This window comes from Orcinus orca, chromosome 1 (genome assembly GCF_937001465.1).
Source record: "Orcinus orca chromosome 1, mOrcOrc1.1, whole genome shotgun sequence".
In the NCBI taxonomy this organism is placed as follows: domain Eukaryota; kingdom Metazoa; phylum Chordata; class Mammalia; order Artiodactyla; family Delphinidae; genus Orcinus; species Orcinus orca.
In genome coordinates, this window is record NC_064559.1 from 111,617,185 (window position 1) to 111,638,372 (window position 21,188).

The 21,188-nt window shown below is 36.2% G+C and overlaps 1 protein-coding gene across 1 annotated transcript in view; it reads right to left on the bottom strand.

Moving 5' to 3' along the window:
• The window catches only part of SYCP1 (synaptonemal complex protein 1), a 162,480-nt gene that overhangs the window by 107,049 nt on the left and 34,243 nt on the right, over positions 1–21,188 (bottom strand). Inside the window, exons 13-15 of the mRNA XM_049710757.1 lie at positions 18,646–18,740; positions 17,957–18,141; positions 16,667–16,734 (exon numbers count right to left, since the gene is read on the bottom strand). Coding sequence (XP_049566714.1) covers positions 16,667–16,734; positions 17,957–18,141; positions 18,646–18,740 — 348 coding nt within the window. The remainder of the gene's footprint in view (positions 1–16,666; positions 16,735–17,956; positions 18,142–18,645; positions 18,741–21,188) is intronic.

The following is a 21,188-nucleotide window of genomic DNA, read 5'->3' on the forward strand; positions in this document are numbered from 1 at the left end:
TGTATCAAGTATCTTTTCTGACCACAACGCCATGAGACTAGATATCAATTACAGGAAAAGATCTGTAAAAAATACAAACACATGGAGGCTAAACAATACACTACTTAATAATGAAGTGATCACTGAAGAAATCAAAGAGGAAATCAAAAAATACCTAGAAACAAATGACAATGGAGACACAACGACCCAAAACCTGTGGGATGCAGCAAAAGCAGTTCTAAGGGGGAAGTTTACAGCAATACAAGCCCACCTTAAGAAGCAGGAAACATCTCGAATAAACAACCTAACCTTGCACCTAACGCAATTAGAGAAAGAAGAACAAAAAAACCCCAAAGCTAGCAGAAGTAAAGAAATCATAAAAATCAGATCAGAAATAAATGAAAAAGAAATGAAGGAAACAATAGCAAAGATCAATAAAACTAAAAGCTGGTTCTTTGAGAAGATAAACAAAATAGATAAACCACTAGCCAGACTCATCAAGAAAAAAAGGGAGAAGACTCAAATCAATAGAATTAGAAATGAATAAGGAGAGGTAACAACTGACACTGCAGAAATAAAAGAGATAATGAGAGATTACTACAAGCAACTCTATGCCAATAAAATGGACAACCTGGAAGAAATGGACAAATTCTTAGAAATGCACAACCTGCCAAGACTGAAACAGGAAGAAATAGAAAATATGAACAGACCAATCACAAGCACTGAAATTGAAACTGTGATTAAAAATCTTCCAACAAAGAAAAGCCCAGGACCAGATGGCTTCACAGGCGAATTCTATCAAACATTTAGAGAAGAGCTAACACCTATCCTTCTCAAACTCTTCCAAAATATAGCAGACGGAGGAACACTCCCAAATTCCTTCTACGAGGCCACCATCACCTTGATACCAAAACCAGACAAGGATGTCACAAAGAAAGAAAACTACAGGCCAATATCACTGATGAACATAGATGCAAAAATCCTCAACAAAATACTAGCAAACAGAATCCAACAGCACATTAAAAGGATCATACACCATGATCAAGTGGGGTTTATTCCAGGAATGCAAGGATTCTTCAATATATGCAAATCTATCAATGTGATAAACCATATTAACAAATTGAAGGAGAAAAACCATATGATCATCTCAATAGATGCAGAGAAAGCTTTTGACAAAATTCAACACCCATTTATGATAAAAACCCCGCAGAAAGTAGGCATAGAGGGAACTTTCCTCAACATAATACAGGCCATATATGACAAGCCCACAGCAAACATCATCCTCAATGGTGAAAAACTGAAAGCATTTCCACTAAGATCAGGAACAAGACAAGGTTGCCCACTCTCAACACTCTTATTCAACATAGTTTTGGAAGTTTTAGCCACAGCAATCAGAGAAGAAAAGGAAATAAAAGGAATCCAAATCGGAAAAGAAGAAGTAAAGCTGTCACTGTTTGCAGATGACATGGTCCTATACATAGAGAATCCTAAAGATGCTACCAGGAAACTACTAGAGCTAATCAATGAATTTGGTAAAGTGGCAGGATACAAAATTAATGCACAGAAATCTCTGGCATTCCTATATACTAATGATGAAAAATCTGAAAGTGAAATCAAGAAAACACTCCCATTTACCATTGCAACAAAAAGAATAAAATATCTAGGAATAAACCTACCTAAGGAGACAAAAGACCTGTATGCAGAAAATTATAAGACACTGATGAAAGAAATTAAAGATGATACAAATAGATGGAGAGATATACCATGTTCTTGGATTGGAAGAATCAACATTGTGAAAATGACTCTACTACCCAAAGCAATCTATAGATTCAATGCAATCCCTATCAAACTACCACTGGCATTTTTCACAGAACTAGAACAAAAAATTTTGCAATTTGTATGGAAACACAAAAGACTCCGAATAGCCAAAGCAATCTTGAGAACGAAAGAAGGAACTGGAGGAATCAGGCTCCCTGACTTCAGACTATACTACAAAGCTACAGTTATCAAGACGGTATGGTACTGGCACAAAAACAAAAAGATAGATCAATGGAACAGGATAGAAAGCCCAGAGATAAACCCATGCACATATGGACACCTTATCTTTGATAAAGGTGGCAGTAATGTACAGTGGAGAAAGGACAGCCTCTTCAATAAGTGGTGCTGGGAAAACTGGACAGGTACATGTAAAAGTATGAGATTAGATCACTCCCTAACACCATACACAAAAATAAGCTCAAAATGGATTAAAGACCTAAATGTAAGGCCAGAAACTATCAAACTCTTAGAGGAAAGCATAGGCAGAACACTCTATGACATAAATGACAGCAAGATCCTTTCTGACCCACCTCCTAGAGTAATGGAAATAAAAACAAAAATAAACAAATGGGACCTAATGAAACTTCAAAGCTTTTGCACAGCAAAGGAAACCATAAACAAGACCAAAAGACAACCCTCAGAATGGGAGAAAATATTTGCAAATGAAGCAACCGACAAAGGATTAATCTCCAAAATTTACAAGCAGCTCATGCAGCTCAATAACAAAAAAACAAACAACGCAATCCAAAAATGGGCAGAAGACCTAAATAGACATTTCTCCAAAGAAGATATACAGACTGCCAACAAACACATGAAAGAATGCTCAACATCATTCATCATTAGAGAAATGCAAATCAAAACTACAATGAGATATCATCTCACACCAGTCAGAATGGCCATCATCAAAAAATCTAGAAACAATAAATGCTAGAGAGGGTGTGGAGAAAAGGGAACCCTCTTGCACTGCTGGTGGGAATGTGAATTGGTACAGCCACTATGGAGAACAGTATGGAGGTTCCTTAAAAAACTACAAACAGAACTACCATACGAGCCAGCAATCCCACTACTGGGCATATACCCTGAGAAAACCATAATTCAAAAAGAGTCATGTACCAAAATGTTCATTGCAGCTCTATTTACAATAGCCCGGAGATGGAAACAACCTAAGTGCCCATCATCGGATGAATGGATAAAGAAGATGTGGCACATATATACAATGGAATATTACTCAGCCATAAAAAGAAACGAAATTGAGCTATTTGTAATGAGGTGGATAGACCTAGAGTCTGTCATACAGAGTGAAGTAAGTCAGAAAGAAAAAGACAAATACCGTATGCTTACACATATATATGGAATTTAAGAAAAAAAAATGTCATGAAGAACCTAGGGGTAAGGCAGGAATAAAGACGCAGACCTCCTAGAGAATGGACTTGAGGATATGGGGAGGGGGAAGGGTGAGCTGTGACAGGGCGAGAGAGAGTCATGGGCATATACACACTAACAAACGTAGAAAGGTAGATAGCTAGTGGGAAGCAGCCGCATGGCACAGGGATATTGGCTCGGTGCTTTGTGATAGCCTGGAGGGGTGGGATAGGGAGGGTGGGAGGTAGGGAGACGCAAGAGGGAAGACATATGGGAACATATGTTTATGTATGACTGATTCACTTTGTTATAAAGCAGAAACTAACACACCATTGTAAAGCAATTATACCCCAATAAAGATGTTAAAAAAAGAAACTCTTAAATTAGTTAGATTTTAAGAGCTAGATATTAAGAGTTAGAAACAACAGCATTAGATAACCAATTAGAAGTGAAAGGTAAGGGAGAAAGAAGATCTTTTGGTTTTGAGAACTATACTATCAACCAAAGAAGGAAATAAACTAATGTTGAGTACTTACATCATTGTTAATGATACTCCCCTAAACATAATACTTTGCACACTCCATCATTCTCTACAACTATCCAAATCCTCTCTGTATCTTAAACTCTACTTTGTTTTTTAAATCTACCTATTCTATAAAGCCTTTTCCAACTCTGCAGTCCACATTGATACCTTTGGCTTCCTCTTGTTAACAGCATGAACACATTTCCATCAATAAGAAATCTGTGAGCATTCACTCCAAATATATAAATATTTAATACAAATACATATTTATATTTTATAAATTTATATAAAATACATATAATATATTATTCATTATAAAACATATATAAAGCATTAAGAATAAATAGAAATAGAAGTTCTAATACTTCCTTCCCTAATCCTAAATAGAAGTCTCTCTCACTCCTTTAATTTTTGAAACATGGTTCTAATGATTTTATGAATTCAAACTTTCTCCTACAATAATTAGAGATTTCTCAAGAACATGGTATTTCACTTCTTGTATATGTTTCCACCTAAGATAGTGCTAAGAAACACACATAGAACTATTTCACAGTCCTGGAATTCCTTATCCAAACTTCTCATAATATATTGCTCTACTAAGAGGAAAATCACATTATGCATTCGATCTTTCAATATGACAATAACAGCCACTTATATTCAATATCAGATTTAATTATCCCATAGTCTACAACATTCAATTGACCAATTCTAAAGAACATAGGTATATGCAGTGATTTAAGACAGTATGTTATGCTTTAAAGGAAGATTTAAAAAGTGGGTGAAATATGCATTCACAATCATTCTAATGTAAAATAATACTAAAAATATTATTTACCATTGGATAGTACAATTTTGGATGTTCTAAACAGTCTAGTCTTTAATGGAAAAGTAAGCTTTGCAAAAGGAAAAGCATAAATTGGGTTTCAAAGTTCAACCAAACATCCTAACAGGCACTACTGCTTACAATTATTTTAATTATATAAGTATTCAAAGTTAATAATAAAGATTATAGAAAGTTATAGAGATTTCCAGAAAAATGCCTGCCAATCCATGAATTATCTTAATTTATAAAATAATTCTTTTCACCAAAATTGGAAAAAAATGTTTATATATGTTTATAATTCTCCACAATTATAAATATGAAGCTTTATAAATATGAAGCATAGACTTATTAAAATTAGCTAACTAAATGGTCATAAATTCACAAAATAACTACAAACGTCTCTCTCTTTTAGCCATGAAAGTTGAGTATTAACAACACCACATGATAAAATAGGGTCACATTTTCCTGAAAATAGTTCATAATCCAACATGGCTAATAAATGAAATTTCAAAATTCAATCAAATCAAAATATAAGACATTTCCCACTAAGAATTATTATTACGGCCTCTGAATCCTAAATTAAGAAAAAAAAGACTACAGGACGAAGACATTCCACCTGTGGGCAGCAGCTTCAGGCCATGCTCCAGAGTTCCAGCCTACCCTACATATTTCAGACTTGCCTAGCCAGCCGCTAAAACCTTGAGAATGCATCAAGCGCACGTTTATAACACTCTATGGAAGGAATCTGATCTTCCCATATGCAGAGCCTAAAAACCCACGGCAACTGTCTAGAAGGAGAACAAGGGGTAAAAGGCAGTTTCAGGCACAAGCCCCTTAGATATCCTCATCCACCAATGGGCAGAGAGCAGAAGCAAGAAGAACTACAATCCTGCAGCCTGGGGAATGAAAACCACATTCACAGAAAGATAAACAAAATGAAAAGGCAGAGGGCTATGTACCAGATGAAGAAACAAGATAAAACCCCAGAAAAACAACTAAATGAAGAGGAGATAGGCAACCTTCCAGAAAAAGAATTCAGAATAATGATAGTGAAGATGATGCAGGACCTCAGAAAAAGAATGGATGCAAAGATTGAGAAGATGCAAGAAATATTTAACAAAGACCTAAAAGAATTAAAGAACAAACAGAGATGAACAGTACAATAACTGAAATGAAAACTACACTAGAAGGAATCAATAGAAGAATAACTGAGGCAGAAAACGGATAAGTGACCTGGAAGACAGAACGGTGGAACTCACTGCTGCAGAACAGAATAAAGAAAACAGAATGAAAAGAAATGAAGAGAGCCTAAGAGACCTCTGGGACAATATTAAATGCAACAACATTTGCATTATAGGGGTGCCAGAATGAGAAGAGAGAGAGAAAGGACCCAAGAAAATATTTGAAGAGATTATAGTCAAAAAATTCCCTAACATGGGAAAGGAAATAGCCACGCAAGTCCAGGAAGCGCAGAGAGTCCCATACAGGATAAACCCACGGAGAAACACGCCAATTTTTAATTTTTGCCAATTTGATTACTATGTGTCAAATTGTAATCAAATTGGCAAAAATTAAAAACAAAGAAAAATTATTGAAAGCAGCAAGGGAAAAATGACAAATAACATAAAAGGGAACTCCCATAAGGTTAACAGCTGATTTCTCAGCAAAAACTCTACAAGCCAGAAGGGAGTGGCATGACACACTTCAAGAGATGAAAGGGAAGAACCTACAACCAAGATTACTCTACCTGGCAAGGATCTCATTCAGATTGGATGGAGAAATCAAAAGCTTTACAGACAAGCAAAAGCTAAGAGAATTCAGCACCACCAAACCAGCTGTACAAGAAATGCTAAAGGAACTTCATTTAGAGGGAAACACAAGAGAAGAAAAGGGCCGACAAAAACAAACCCAAAACAATTAAGAAAATGGTCATAGGAACATACATATCGATAATTACCTTAAACATGAATGGATTAAATGCTCCAAACAAAAGACACAGGCTTGCTGAATGGACACAAAAACAAGACCCATATATGTGCTGTCTACAAGAGACCCACTTTAGGCCTAGGGACACATACAGACTGAAAGTGAGTGGATAGAAAAGATATTCCATGCAAATGGAAATCAGAAGAAAGCTGGAGTAGCAATACTCATATCAGATAAAATAAACTTTAAAATAAAGAATGTTACAAGAGGAAAGGAAGGACACTACATAATGATCAAGGGATGAATCCAAGAAGAAGATATAACAATTATAAACATATATGCACCCAACATAGGAGCACCTCAATACATAAGGCAACTGCTACCAACTATAAAGGAGGAAATCGACAGTAACACAATAATATTGGGGGGCTGTAAACCTCACTTACACCAATGGACAGATCATCCAAACAGAAAATTAATAAGGAAACACAAGCTTTAAATGACACAATAGACCAAATAGATTTAATTGATATTTATAGGACATTCCATCCAAAAACAGCAGATTACACCTTCTTCTTAAGTGCACATGGAATATTCTCCAGGATAGATCACATCTTGGGTCACAAATCAAGCCACAGTAAATTTAAGAAAATTGAAATCATATCAAGCATGTTTTCTGCCCACAACGCTATGAGATTAGAAGTGAATTACAAGGAAAAAACGTAAAAAACACAAATGCATAGAGGCTAAACAATACGTTACTAAATAACCAAGAGATCACTGAAAAAATCAAAGAGGAAATCAAAAAATACCTAGAGACAAATGACAATGAAAACACGATGATCCAAAACCTATGGGATGCAGCAAAAGCAGTTCTAAGAGGGAAGTTTATACCAATACAATCCTACCTCAAGATACAAGAAAAATCTCAAATAAACAATTTAACCTTACACCTAAACGAACTAAAGAAAGAAGAACAAACAAAACCAAAAGTTAGCAGAAGGAAAGAAATCATAAAGATCACAGCAGAAATAAATGAAATAGAAACAAAGAAAACAATAGCAAAGATCAATAAAACTAAAAGCTGGTCCTTTGAGGAGATAAACAAAAGTGATAAACCATTAGCCACACTCATCAAGAAAAAGAGGGAGAGGACTCAAATCAATAAAATTAGAAATGAAAAAGGAGAAGTTACAACAGACACCACAGAAATACAAAGCATCCTAAGAGACTACTACAAGTAACTCTAGCCACTAAAATGGAAAATCTGGAAGAAATGGACAAATTCTTAGAAAGGTATAACCTTCCAAGACTGAACCAGGAAGAAATAGAAAATAATATGAACAGACCAATCACAAGTAATGAAAATGAAACTGTGATTAAACATCTTCCAACAAACAAAAGTCCAGGACCAGATAGCTTCAGAGGTGAATTCTATCAAACATTTAGAGAAGAGCTAACACCTATCCTTCTCAAACTCTTCCAAGAAATTGCAGAGGAAGGAACACTCTGAAACTCATTCTATGAGGCCACCATCACCCTGATACCAAAACCAGACAAAGATACTACAAAAAAAAAAAAATTACAGACCAATATCATTGTTGAACATAGATGCAAAAATCCTCAACAAAATACTAGCAAACAAAATCCAACAACACATTAAAAGGATCATACACCATGATCAAGTGGGATTTATCCCAAAGATGCAAGGATTCTTCAATATATGCAAATCAATCAATGTGATACACCATATTAACAAACTGAAGAATAAAAACCATATGATCATCTCAATAGATGCAGAAAAAGCTTTTGGCAAAATTCAACACCCATTTATGATAAAAACTCTCTAGAAAGTGGGCATAGAGGGAACCTACCTCAACATAATAAAGGCCATATATGACAAACGCAAAGCAAACACCATTCTCAATGGTGAAAAACTGAAAGCATTTCCTCTAAGACCAGGAACAAGACAAGGATGTCCACTCTCACCACTATTATTAAACATAGTTTTGGAAGTCCTAGCCATGGCAATCAGAGAAAAAAAGAAATAAAAGAAATATGAATAGGAAATGAAGAAGTGAAACTGTCACTGTTTGCAGATGACATGATACTATACATAGAGAATCCTAAAGATGCCACCAGAAAACTACTAGAGGTAATCAATGAATTTGGTAAAGCTGCAGGATATAAAATTAATGCACAGAAATCTCTTGCATTCCTATATACTAATGATGAAAAATCTGAAAGAGAAATTAAGGAAACACTGCCATTTACCTTTGCAACAAAAAGAAAATACCTAGGAATAAACCTACCCAGGGAGACAAAAGACCTGTATGCAGAAAACTATAAGACACTGACGAAAGAAATTACAGATGATACCAACAGATGGAGAGATATACCATGTTCTTGAATTGGAAGAATCAGTATTGTGAAAATAACTATACTACCCAAAGCAATCTACAGATTCAATGCAATCCCTATCAAAATACCAATAGCATTTTTTACAGAATTACAACAAAAAAATCTTAAAATTTGTATGGAGACACAGAAGACTCCGAATAGCCAAAGCAGTCTTGAGGGAGAAATACAGAGCTGGAAGAATCAGACTCCCTGACTTCAAAGCTACAGTAATCAAGACAATATGGTACTGGCACAAAAACAGAACTATAGATCAATGGAACAAGATAGAAAGCCCAGAGATAAACCCATGCACCTATTGTCAACTAATCTATGACAAAGGAGGCAAGGATATACAATGGAGAAAAGACAGTTTCTTCAATAAGTGGTGCTGGGAAAACTGGACAGCTACATGTAAAAGAATGAAATTAGAACACTCCCTAACACCATACACAAAAATAAACTCAAAATGGATTAGAGACCTAAATGTAAGACCGGACACTATAAAACGCTTAGAGGAAAACATAGGAAGAACACTCTTTGACATAAATCACAGCAAGATATTTTTTGATCCACCTCCTAGAGTAATGGAAATAAAAACAAAGATAAACAAATGGAACAGCGGCTGCGCAGGTGCAAGTGGAGAGCCTTGGGCTTGGCGCAGGAGCAGACGTGGTTCTGTGGCTCGTCAGTCTTACTCAGGGTTTTGGTCCCATCACTCCAGTGAATGGGTCTTCTCAATGTCACCACTGGGATGTGGCACTCCTGCTGCCGATGGAGTTGGAAAATTCCGCAAGACAAGGCGCAGTGACATTTCACATGGCGTAGGAGGAAAAAACTTGGACAGGCAATGGACTGAAAGAACATGACTACGGAAGCACCCAGCTCCAAAAGTCCCAGCCTGCCACTATAGAATGGCCATGTGGATAAAAGGCTATTGGCGCTGCAGCCAGGAGTCACTGCTATGCCTCTTAGGTGGGAGAGCCAACTTCAGGACACTGGTCCACAAGAGACCTCCCAGCTCCGTGTAATATCAAACGGTGAAAATCTCCCAGAGATCTCCATCTCAACACCAACACCCAGCTTCACTCAACGACCAGCAACCTACAGGGCTGGAAAACCTATGCCAAACAACTAGTAAGACAGGAACACAACCCAACCCATTAGCAGAGAGGCTGCCTAAAATCATAATAAGGCTACAGACACAGCAAAACACACCACCAGACGTGGACCTGCCCACCAGAAAGACAAGATCAGGCTCATCCACCAGAACACAGGCACTAGTCCCCTCCACCAGGAAGCCTACACAACCCACTGAACCAACTTTACCCACTGGGGACAGACATCAAAAACAACGGGAACTACAAACCTGCAGCCTGCAAAAAGGAAACCCCAAACACAATAAGATAAGCAAAGTGAGAAGACAGAAAAACACACAGCAGATGAAGGAGCAAGATAAAAACCCACCAGACCTAACAAATGAAGAGGAAATAGGCAGTCTACCGGAAAAAGAATTCAGAATAATGATAGTAAAGATGATACAAAATCTTGGAAATAGAATAGACAAGATGCAAGAAACATTTAACAAGGACCTAGAAGAACTAAAGATGAAACAAACAATGATGAACAACACAATAAATAAAATGAAAAAGACTCTAGATGGGATCAATAGCAGAATAACAGAGGCAGAAGAATGGATAAGTGACCTGGAAGATAAAATAGTGGAAATAACTACTGCAGAGCAGAATAAAGAAAAAAGAATGAAAAGAGCAGAAGACAGTCTCAGAGACCTCTGGAACAACATTAAACGCACCAACATTCGAATTATAGGGGTTCCAGAAGAAGAAGAGAAAAAGAAAGGGACTGAGAAAATATTTGAAGAGATTATAGTTGAAAACTTCCCTAATATGGGAAAGGAAATAGTTAATCAAGTCCAGGAAGCACAGAGAGTCTGATACAGGATGAATCCAAGGAGAAATATGCCAAGACACATATTAATCAAACTGTCAAAAATTAAATACAAAGAAAGCGTATTAAAAGTAGCAAGGGAAAAACAACAAATAACACACAAGGAAATCACCATAAGGTTCACAGCTGATCTCTCAGCAGAAACTCTGCAAGCCAGAAGGGACTGGCAGGACATACTGAAAGTGATGAAGGAGAAAAACCTACAACCAAGATTACTCTACCCAGCAAGGATCTCATTCACATTTGATGGAGAAATTAAAACCTTTACAGACAAGCAAAAGCTGAGAGAGTTCACCACCACCAAACTAGCTTTCAAACAAATGCTAAAGGAACTTCTCTAGACAGGAAACACAAGAGAAGGAAAAGACCTATAATAACGAACCCAAAACAATTAAGAAAATGGGAATAGGAACATACATATCGATAATTACCTTAAATGTAAATGGACTAAATGCTCTCACCAAAAGACACAGATTGGCTGAATGGATACAAAAACAAGACTCATATATATGCTGTCTACAAGAGACCCACTTCAGACCTAGAGACACATACACACTGAAGGTAAGGGGATGGAAAAAGATATTCCATGCAAATGGAAACCAAAAGAAAGCTGGAGTAGCAATTCTCATATCAGACAAAATAGACTTTAAAATAAGGACTATTAAAAGAGACAAAGAAGGACACTACATAATAATCAAGGGATTGATCCAAGAAGAAGATATAACAATTGTAAATATTTATGCACCCAACATAGGAGCACCTCAATACATAAGGCAAATACTAACAGCCATAAAAGGGGAAATCGACAGTAACGCATTCATAGTAGGGTACTTTAACACCGCAATTTCACCAATGGACAGATCATCCAAAACGAAAATAAATAAGGAAACACAAGCTTTAAATGATACATTAAACAAGATGGACTTAATTGATATTTATACGAAACTCCATTCAAAAACAACAGAATACACATTTTTCTCAAGTGCTCATGGAACATTCTCCAGGATAGATCATATCTTAGGTCACAAATCAAGCCTTGGTAAATTTAAGAAAATTGAAATTGTATCAAGTATCTTTTCTGACCACAACGCCATGAGACAAGATATCAATTACAGAAAAAGATCTCTAAAAAATACAAACACATGGAGGCTAAACAATACGTTACTTAATAACGAAGTGACCACTGAAGAAATCAAAGAGGAAATTAAAAAATACTTAGAAACAAATGACAATGGAGACACCATGACCCAAAACCTATGGGATGCAGCAAAAGCAGTTCTAAGAGGGAAGTTTATAGCAATACAAGCCCACCTTAAGAAACAGGAAACATCTCGAATATACAACCTAACCTTGCACCTAAAGCAATTAGAGAAAGAAGAACAAAAAAACCCAAAGTTAGCAGAAGGAAAGAAATCATAAAAATCAGATCAGAAATAAATGAAAAAGAAATGAAGGAAAGAATAGCAAAGATCAATAAAACTAAAAGCTGGTTCTTCGAGAAGATAAACAAAATAGATAAACCACTAGCCAGACTCATCAAGAAAAAAAGGGAGAAGACTCAAATCAATAGAATTAGAAATGAAAAAAGAGAAGTCACGACTGACACTGCAGAAATAAAAAAGATCATGAGACATTATTACAAGCAACTCTATGCCAATAAAATGGACAACCTGGAAGAAATGGACAAATTCTTAGAAATGCACAACCTGCCAAGACTGAAACAGGAAGAAATAGAAAATATGAACAGACCAATCACAAGCACTGAAATTGAAACTGTGATTAAAAATCTTCCAACAAAGAAAAGCCCAGGACCAGATGGCTTCACAGGCGAAATCTATCAAACATTTAGAGAAGAGCTAACACCTATCCTTCTCAAACTCTTCCAAAATATAGCAGAGGGAGGAACACTCCCAAATTCCTTCTACGAGGCCACCAACACCTTGATGCCAAAACCAGACAAAGATGTCACGAAGAAAGGAAACTACAGGCCAATATCACTGATGAACATAGATGCAAAAATCCTCAACAAAATACTAGCAAACAGAATCCAACAGCACATTAAAAGGATCATACACCATGATCAAGTGGAGTTTATTCCAGCAATGCAAGGATTCTTCAATATACGCAAATCTATCAATGTGATAAACCATATTAACAAATTGAAGGAGAAAAACCATATGATCATCTCAATAGATGCAGAGAAAGCCTTTGACAAAATTCAACACCCATTTATGATAAAAACTCTTCAGAAAGTAGTCACAGAGGGAACTTTCCTCAACATAATAAAGGCCATATATGAGAAGCCCACAGCCAACATCATCCTCAATGGTGAAAAAGTGAAAGCATTTCCACTAAGATCAGGAACAAGACAAGGTTGCCTACTCTCACCACTCTTATTCAACATAGTTTTGGAAGTTTTAGCCACAGCAATCAGAGAAGAAAAGGAAATAAAAGGTATCCAAATCGGAAAAGAAGAAGTAAAGCTGTCACTGTTTGCAGATGACATGGTCCTATACATAGAGAATCCTAAAGATGCAACCAGAAAACTACTAGAGCTAATCAATGAATGTGGTAAAGTAGCAGGATACAAAATTACTGCACAGAAATCTCTGGCATTCCTATACACTAATGATGAAAAATCTGAAAGTGAAATCAAGAAAACACTCCCATTTACCATTGCAACAAAAAGAATAAAATATCTACGAATAAACCTACCTAAGGAGACAAAAGACCTATATGCAGAAAATTATAAGACACTGATGAAAGAAATTAAAGATGATACAAATATATGGAGAGATATACCGTGGTCTTCGATTAGAAGAATCAACATTGTGAAAATGACTCTACTACCCAAAGCAATCTATAGATTCAATGCAATCCCTATCAAACTACCACTGGCATTTTTCAAAGAACTAGAACAAAAAATTTCACAATTTGTATGGAAACACAAAAGACCCCGAATAGCCAAAGCAATCTTGAGAACGAAAAACGGAGCTGGAGGAATCAGGCTCCCTGACTTCAGACTATACTACAAAGCTACAGTTATCAAGACGGTATGGTACTGGCACAAAAACAGAAAGAGAGATCAATGGAACAGGATAGAAAGCCCAGAGATAAACCCACACAAATACGGTCATCTTATCTTTGATAAAGGAGGCAGGAATGTACAGTGGAGGGAGGACAGCCTCTTCGATAAGTGGTCCTGGGAAAACTGGACAGGTACATGTAAAAGTATGAGATTAGATCACTCCCTAACACCATACACAAAAATAAGCTCAAAATGGATTAAAGACATAAATGTAAGGCCAGAAACTATCAAACTCTTAGAGGAAAACATAGGCAGAACACTCTATGACATAAATCACAGCAAGATCCTTTTTGACCCACCTCCTAGAGAAATGGAAATAAAAACAAAAATAAACAAATGGGACCTAATGAAACTTCAAAGCTTTTGCACAGCAAAGGAAACCATAAACAAGACCAAAAGACAACCCTCAGAATGGGAGAAAATATTTCAAATGAAGCAACTGACAAAGGATTAATCTCCAAAATTTATAAGCAGCTCATGCAGCTCAATAACAAGAAAACAAACAACCCAATCCAAAAATGTGCAGAGCTAAATAGACATTTCTCCAAAGAAGATATACAGACTGCCAACAAACACATGAAAGAATGCTCAACTTCATTAATCATTAGAGAAATGCACATCAAAACTGCAATGAGATACCATCTCACACCAGTCAGAACAGCCATCATCAAAAAATCTCGAAACAATAAATGCTGGAGAGGGTGTAGAGAAAAGGGAACACTCTTGCACTGCTGGTGGGAATGTGAATTGGTACAGCCACTATGGAGAACAGTATGGAGGTTCCTTAAAAAGCTACAAACAGAACTACCATATGACCCAGCAATCCTACTACTGGGCATATACCCTGAGAAAACCATAATTCAAAAAGAGTCATGTACCAAAATGTTCATTGCAGCTCTATTTACAATAGCCCAGAGATGGAAACAACCTAATTGTCCATCATCGGATGAATGGATAAAGAAGATGTGGCACATATATACAATGGAATATTACTCAGCCATAAAAAGAAACGAAATTGAGTTATTTGTAATGAGGCGGATGGACCTAGAGTCTGTCATACAGAGTGAAGTAGGTCAGAAAGAGAAAGACATATACCATATGCTAACACATACATATGGAATTTAAGGGAAAAAAATGTCATGAAGAACGTAGGGGTAAGACAGGAATGGAGAATGGACTTGAGGATATGGGGAGGGGGAAGGGTGAGCTGTGACAGGACGAGAGAGAGGCATGGACATATATACACTACCAAACGTAAAATAGATAGCTAGTGGGAAGCAGCTGCATGGCACAGGGAGATCGGCTCCGTGCTTTGCGACCGCCTGGAGGGGTGGGATAGGGAGGGTGGGAGGGAGGGAGATGCAAGAGGCAAGAGATATGGGAACATATGTATATGTATAACTGGTTCACTTTGTTATAAAGCAGAAACTCACACACCATTGTAAAGCAATTATATTCCAATAAAGATGTAAAAATACTAATAAAAAAATAAAATAAACAAATGGGACCTAATGAAACTTCAAAGCTTTTGCACAGCAAAGGAAACCATGAACAAGATGAAAAGACTACCCTCAGAGTGGGAGAAAATATTTGTAAACAAATCAGCAGACAAAGGATTAATCTCCAAAATATATAAACATCTCATGCAGCTCAATATTAAAAAAAAAAAAGACCCAATCAAAAAATGGGAAGAAGACCTAAATAGACATTTCTCCAAAGAAGACATACAGATGGCCAAGGAGCACATGAAAAGCTGCTCAACATCACTAATTATTAGAGAAATGCAAATCAAAACTACAGTGAGGTATCACCTCACACCAGTTAGAATGGGCATCATCAGAAAACCTAAAAACAGCAATTGCTGGAGAGGGTGTGGAGAAAAGGGAACCTTCTTGCACTGTTGGTGGGAATGTAAATTGATGCAGCCACTATGGAGAACAGTATGGAGGTTCCTTAAAAAACTAAGAATAGAATTACCATCTGACCCAGCAATCCCACTACTGGCCATATACGCAAAGAAAACCATAATTCAAAAAGACACACGCACCCCAATGTTCATTGCAGCACTATTTACAATAGCCAGAACACGGAAGCAACCTAAATGCCCATTGACAGACGAATGGATAAAGAAGATGTGGTACATATATACAATGGAATATTACTCAGCCATAAAAAGGAACGAAATTGGGTCATTTGTTGAGATGTGGATGGATCTAGAGCCTGTCATACAAAGTGAAGTCAGAAAGAGAAAAGAAATATCGTATATTAACGCATATATGTGGAACCTAGAAAAACGGTACAGATGAACCAGTTTGCAGGGCAGAAATTGAGACACAGATATAGAGAACAAATGTATGCACACCAAGGGGGGAAAGCAGCGGGGGGTGGGGGTGGTGGCGGGATGAACTGGCGGATTGGGATTGACATGTATACACTGATGTGGATAAAGTTGATGACTAATCAGAACCTGGTGTATAAAAAAAATTATATATATATATATATATATAGAGAGAGAGAGAGAGAGAGAGTAAGAAAAATAAAAAAGACTACAAAACATCTGTTAGGCTCCTTACAATTCTAGGTATGTATGAACTGCATAATGAAACTGAAAAGTCTTTCTTAAGATTTAAATTTTCTATCTTTGAAAAATCAAATTAATAGTTACCAAATAATCACTATTGGTAAATGATGGAGGAGAAACTATATTTTATTCTGAAATAATGTTGATGGTTTTATAATTGGTTAATATTATCATGTACATATGTTATTCTCTAAAACTTACCCAGATCACTTGATTTCTTCTGAAGCTCGATGGTAAGTACTTTCAATTGATCTTCACTTCTTTCCAACCTTGTAAAATATATTAGTTCATAATGTAAAATATTCTTTTAGTCAGAATTCATCTAGTAACTAAAACTGGTGCAATTTAGCAACAGTATATCTTTTCATAGATTCACTCATTCAATTATTACACATTTCTTGACAACCTACTTTGTGTCAGATAGTGTAACATTTCAAAACAAGATATTACTATTATACATACATAGTTGTGTATTAATTACATCTACATAAAACCTCAAACTTATTATCATGATTTAGCTCTTAGCTATTGATGATAATCAAATTAATGCATCCTAGAACTTTGAAAGAGATTGAGTATATAACTACTATTATACTGAATTCTGCCTTAGGAACAATATATGAGAATTACCCAATTCACTTAACTCCACTGGCTTTCCATTTCCTCATCTATAAAACTGAGGTAATTGGAACAGATGACATCCAAAGTCACTTAAAATTTGAAAATCACCTGGATAGGTCAATCAAGAATATACAAGATTAGCTGAGCTAGAATATCTAGTTTTCCTTCCTTCACTATACACAAGCAGTAGAGAAGAAACTCTACTAGGCCCAGGTCATGACTTCAGAGAGAAGCTTATTCCTCTCTTTCATCTTCCAGACTTAATTAACCCTTATACTAATGGGACAAAAATAATTACCTAGGCCTCATAACACAACTTCATATAAACATTTCCTTAATACAAAGTACTGGAAAACAGATGAAGTTTTTAACTCAAGTTTTAGAAAAACTATTTAGATGAAATGCAGATGAATATTTTATATATACCTAACCATATTCATTAATCCATTGATTTATTAAAAATGTTTGAGTACCTACTCTGTACCAGGCTAGTTGCTAAATTTATAAATCACAAAGAAGGTTACAGACCCCAGTAAAAACAAACCAACAACCTAGGAAGTTATTTCTATTTAATAACCCACAGTTAATTAAATATGTGATATCACTGCATCAGCCCTTATGAGCTTGTCTATATTGCTTAACTCTATGAAAAGCATGCATGGGAACTATCCTAGAGAATACCTGCTATCTTTTCCTGGGATACCTGCCTACCCAATACAAACTCTTAAAATGTGTTCCCACTTTATATATAAAAAAGAGACTTGGTTATAGTTGTTATAGGAATTACAAGTCAGTTGTCAATGAATAGAAAATGGCACTGAATATTAGAAGTAAATTGCTTTTATTCAGCTAAATAAGAAGTATTTTTACCTTTGCTGTTCTGTTGTCAATAATTCTTTCAAGTTGCAGGTAGTAGTTTTAAGTTCAGTAACCACAAATGAATGGGCAGCTTTAGCTTCATTAAATTCTTCCATTTGCGCTTCTTTTTCTCTAGTGAGCTGATATATTTTTTTTGTTGCTATTTGTAAATCTTCCTCTAAAGCCTTTTGAGTACTCTAAATGAAATAAAGTACAAAAAAAACCCCTATGAACCAAGGGCCTTAAGAAAAAAGGCTGAATTCATCTGCTTTCTGTAATTCACTGCCTCTCCCTCCCTCTCTCCTTATCCCTTCACCCCTCCTCTACTCCACCCTGGCCAATCTGGAGTGCCGCACCCACTACTCTTATTTCAATTCACCATTCCTCCAAAGCCCACCTATACTCCCAATCCCTCCATGGAGTCTTCCTAACCAATCCAGCCCATAATGTTCTTTCAATTCTTAGAAATATTGTAGAATTTTTGCCTGAATCATGTTGGTACCTAGCATAGTCTTGTATTTGTTATACTTTTGATGTGTTTTTATCAAATGTCTCTAAACTATAAGCATTTGCAGACAGAGATTGTATCTTCTCTGTTTGAAGCTTCAGGTCCTTGTACATAGTATTAGCATTCAGTAAATATTTGTTGACTGACTGATGGTGTGAGAATTATCACACACTAATCAGTTTTTAAATCATACCACACTTCTTTGCAAAGACATTTTAATATCTTCTAGTTCTGATGTCAAATGATCCTTCTTCTCATTTGATTCTTTTAAGCTTTCATTCTGTAATTCTAAAAAAGAAAGTTGTAGATAGGTAATACTTAATAAAAAATACATACCAAGAAAACAAATTATTTGTAACAATTACTTTTTCCTCTATTACATACTCCAAAATGAGAGAGAATTATGCATATACAGATGCACTGATATCATCACCTTTTACTGATCTTTCAAGATTGTTATTGCCCAAGGACTCAAAGGTGAATATATAGGGACATTTTGTGCTACATTTTTTAGTACTAGCTAAGCATTAGAAACAACCTAAATATCCAAAAGGAGACATTAAATTATGGTGATACAATGGTATATCATGTAGCCAGCCACTGTAAATGATGATATAGATGTTTATTTATTTATTACTAATTTGAATATTCATAAAAATCATAGAATAAAAAGGGCAACTTAAAAACAGTATTTATATAAATAGTACATGTGAAAGGAAAGAATACACATAAAAATCTCAAAAGTAATTTGTCTCCTAATGGTGAAATTATTCATGATTTTCATTATTCCCGATCTTGATTTTTATATTTTTCTAAATAATTGCATTTACTTATTTAAATATTATGAAAAAAAGCTACTGACTCCACTTGATAGCTAAATATTTACTAAATCCTAAGTGCCAGGTGCTAGTTTATATGCTTTACACATATGCAGTCACTTTTCAACCTCACAAAAAACACTAAGGGAAAACAGTTCATGCCCGTCTCTGGGTTCAAATTATTCTATTTCCTTTTACTAGCTACCTACACTTGGGCATGATACTTAACCAATCTCTCTCTACTTTTCCCACATGTAAAATGATAGTTATTCATATCTTGAAGAGTTCCTGTTAGGATTACACACGATAATGCAACTTAAAACATCTAACCACAGTGTTTTCTAGCATATAGTCAACAAATGTTAAATACTATTATGATGATGGTAATGATGGTATAGTGTATACAGAAACTGGACCTTAAAATTCAAGGTATTTACAGTACAACTGGGCAGGCAGACAAATAATCAAAGATAAGTGCTGATGGGTAGTCACTAGAAATTCTGGGAATATATCAATACATAGAGGGGACACCAAAGCTTAATAGGACCAGTAATGGTTAGAGGTAAGGGGAAACAGACATAGAGAGGGAAAGTTCCAGAAAATGACAGCTGGGTTGAAACATTTGAAAGCCAGTAACAATTAACAAGAGTAATGGGAGTTGGGAGAAAATCACAAGAGATGTGAAAGAGCATATACAAAGGCAAAAATGGAAGAGACAGGATGACACATTCTGAAATCTAAAGGAAATATATTTCAATAGCATGAAACTTAAAGTATGAGGGAGAAATCATAGCAGATATGATTGGAAAAATAATGACAAAATCATAACAGGATTCATATAACTTGCTCAGAGGTGTACGCTTCCTAAGTCATGAAAAACAATGAAGGATGTTAAACAACAGAATAATGTTCCAGGTTTATATTTTTTTTAAATTCCAATCTCAAAATCTGTGTAGAAATGAAGGGGCTAGTGCTCCAACTCTCAGAAAAAAATAGGAAAAGTAGATCTGGAAAGGGGGCAATGATAACTAAAGGCTGTCTATTATCATACTATTTATAATGGTCTGTCAATAAGTGTCTCCTCTGAGAAATCATAATCACAAACTAGTACTTAGGCATGTGTGGGAACAGAATATATGCTGCTTGAATATCCTAAAAAGCTCCAAGCCAAAACTTAGTTTGAAGTTCCCCTAAGTTCCCCCAGGATTCCAGAAGCTGCAAATGTAAATTTCCTCTGTAAAAATATACTTCCAGTTCAGGCCTTAAAGAATTTCCACAGCTGAAATTACATGACCTCACAACCAAAATTCACAAGAGTAAACAAAGCACTACGAGCAAAGTCAGTAGAATGAACAATAGACAGACTTTGACCTGACTGTAAGATTTCAGATGTTAGAATTACTGGCTGTAGAATTTAAAAAATAAGTATTATATCATTTTTAAAAACTAAAAGAAGGAACTTCCCTGTCAGTCCAGTGGTTAAGACTCCACGCTTCCAATGCAGGGGGCACGGGTTTGATCCCTGGTCGGGGAACTAAGATCCCACATGCCGTGTGGTGCAGACAAAAATTTAAAAAAAACAAAAATACTAAAACAAATAAGGGGACTTCCCTGGTGGCGCAGTGGTTGAGAGTCCGCCTGCCGATGCAGGGGACACGGGTTCGTGCCCTGGTCCGGGAAGATCCCACACAGCATGGAGCGGCTGGGCCTGTGAGCCATGGCCACTGAGCCTGCACGTCCAGAGCCTGTGCTCCACAACGGGAGAGGCCACAACAGTGAGAGGCCCGCGAACCACAAAAAGAAAGGGAAGGAAGGAAGGAAGGAAGGAAGGAAGGAAGGGAGGGAGGGAGGGAGGGAGGGAGGGAGGAAGGAAGGAAGGAAGGAAGGAAGGAAGGAAGGAAGGAAGGAAGGAAGGAAG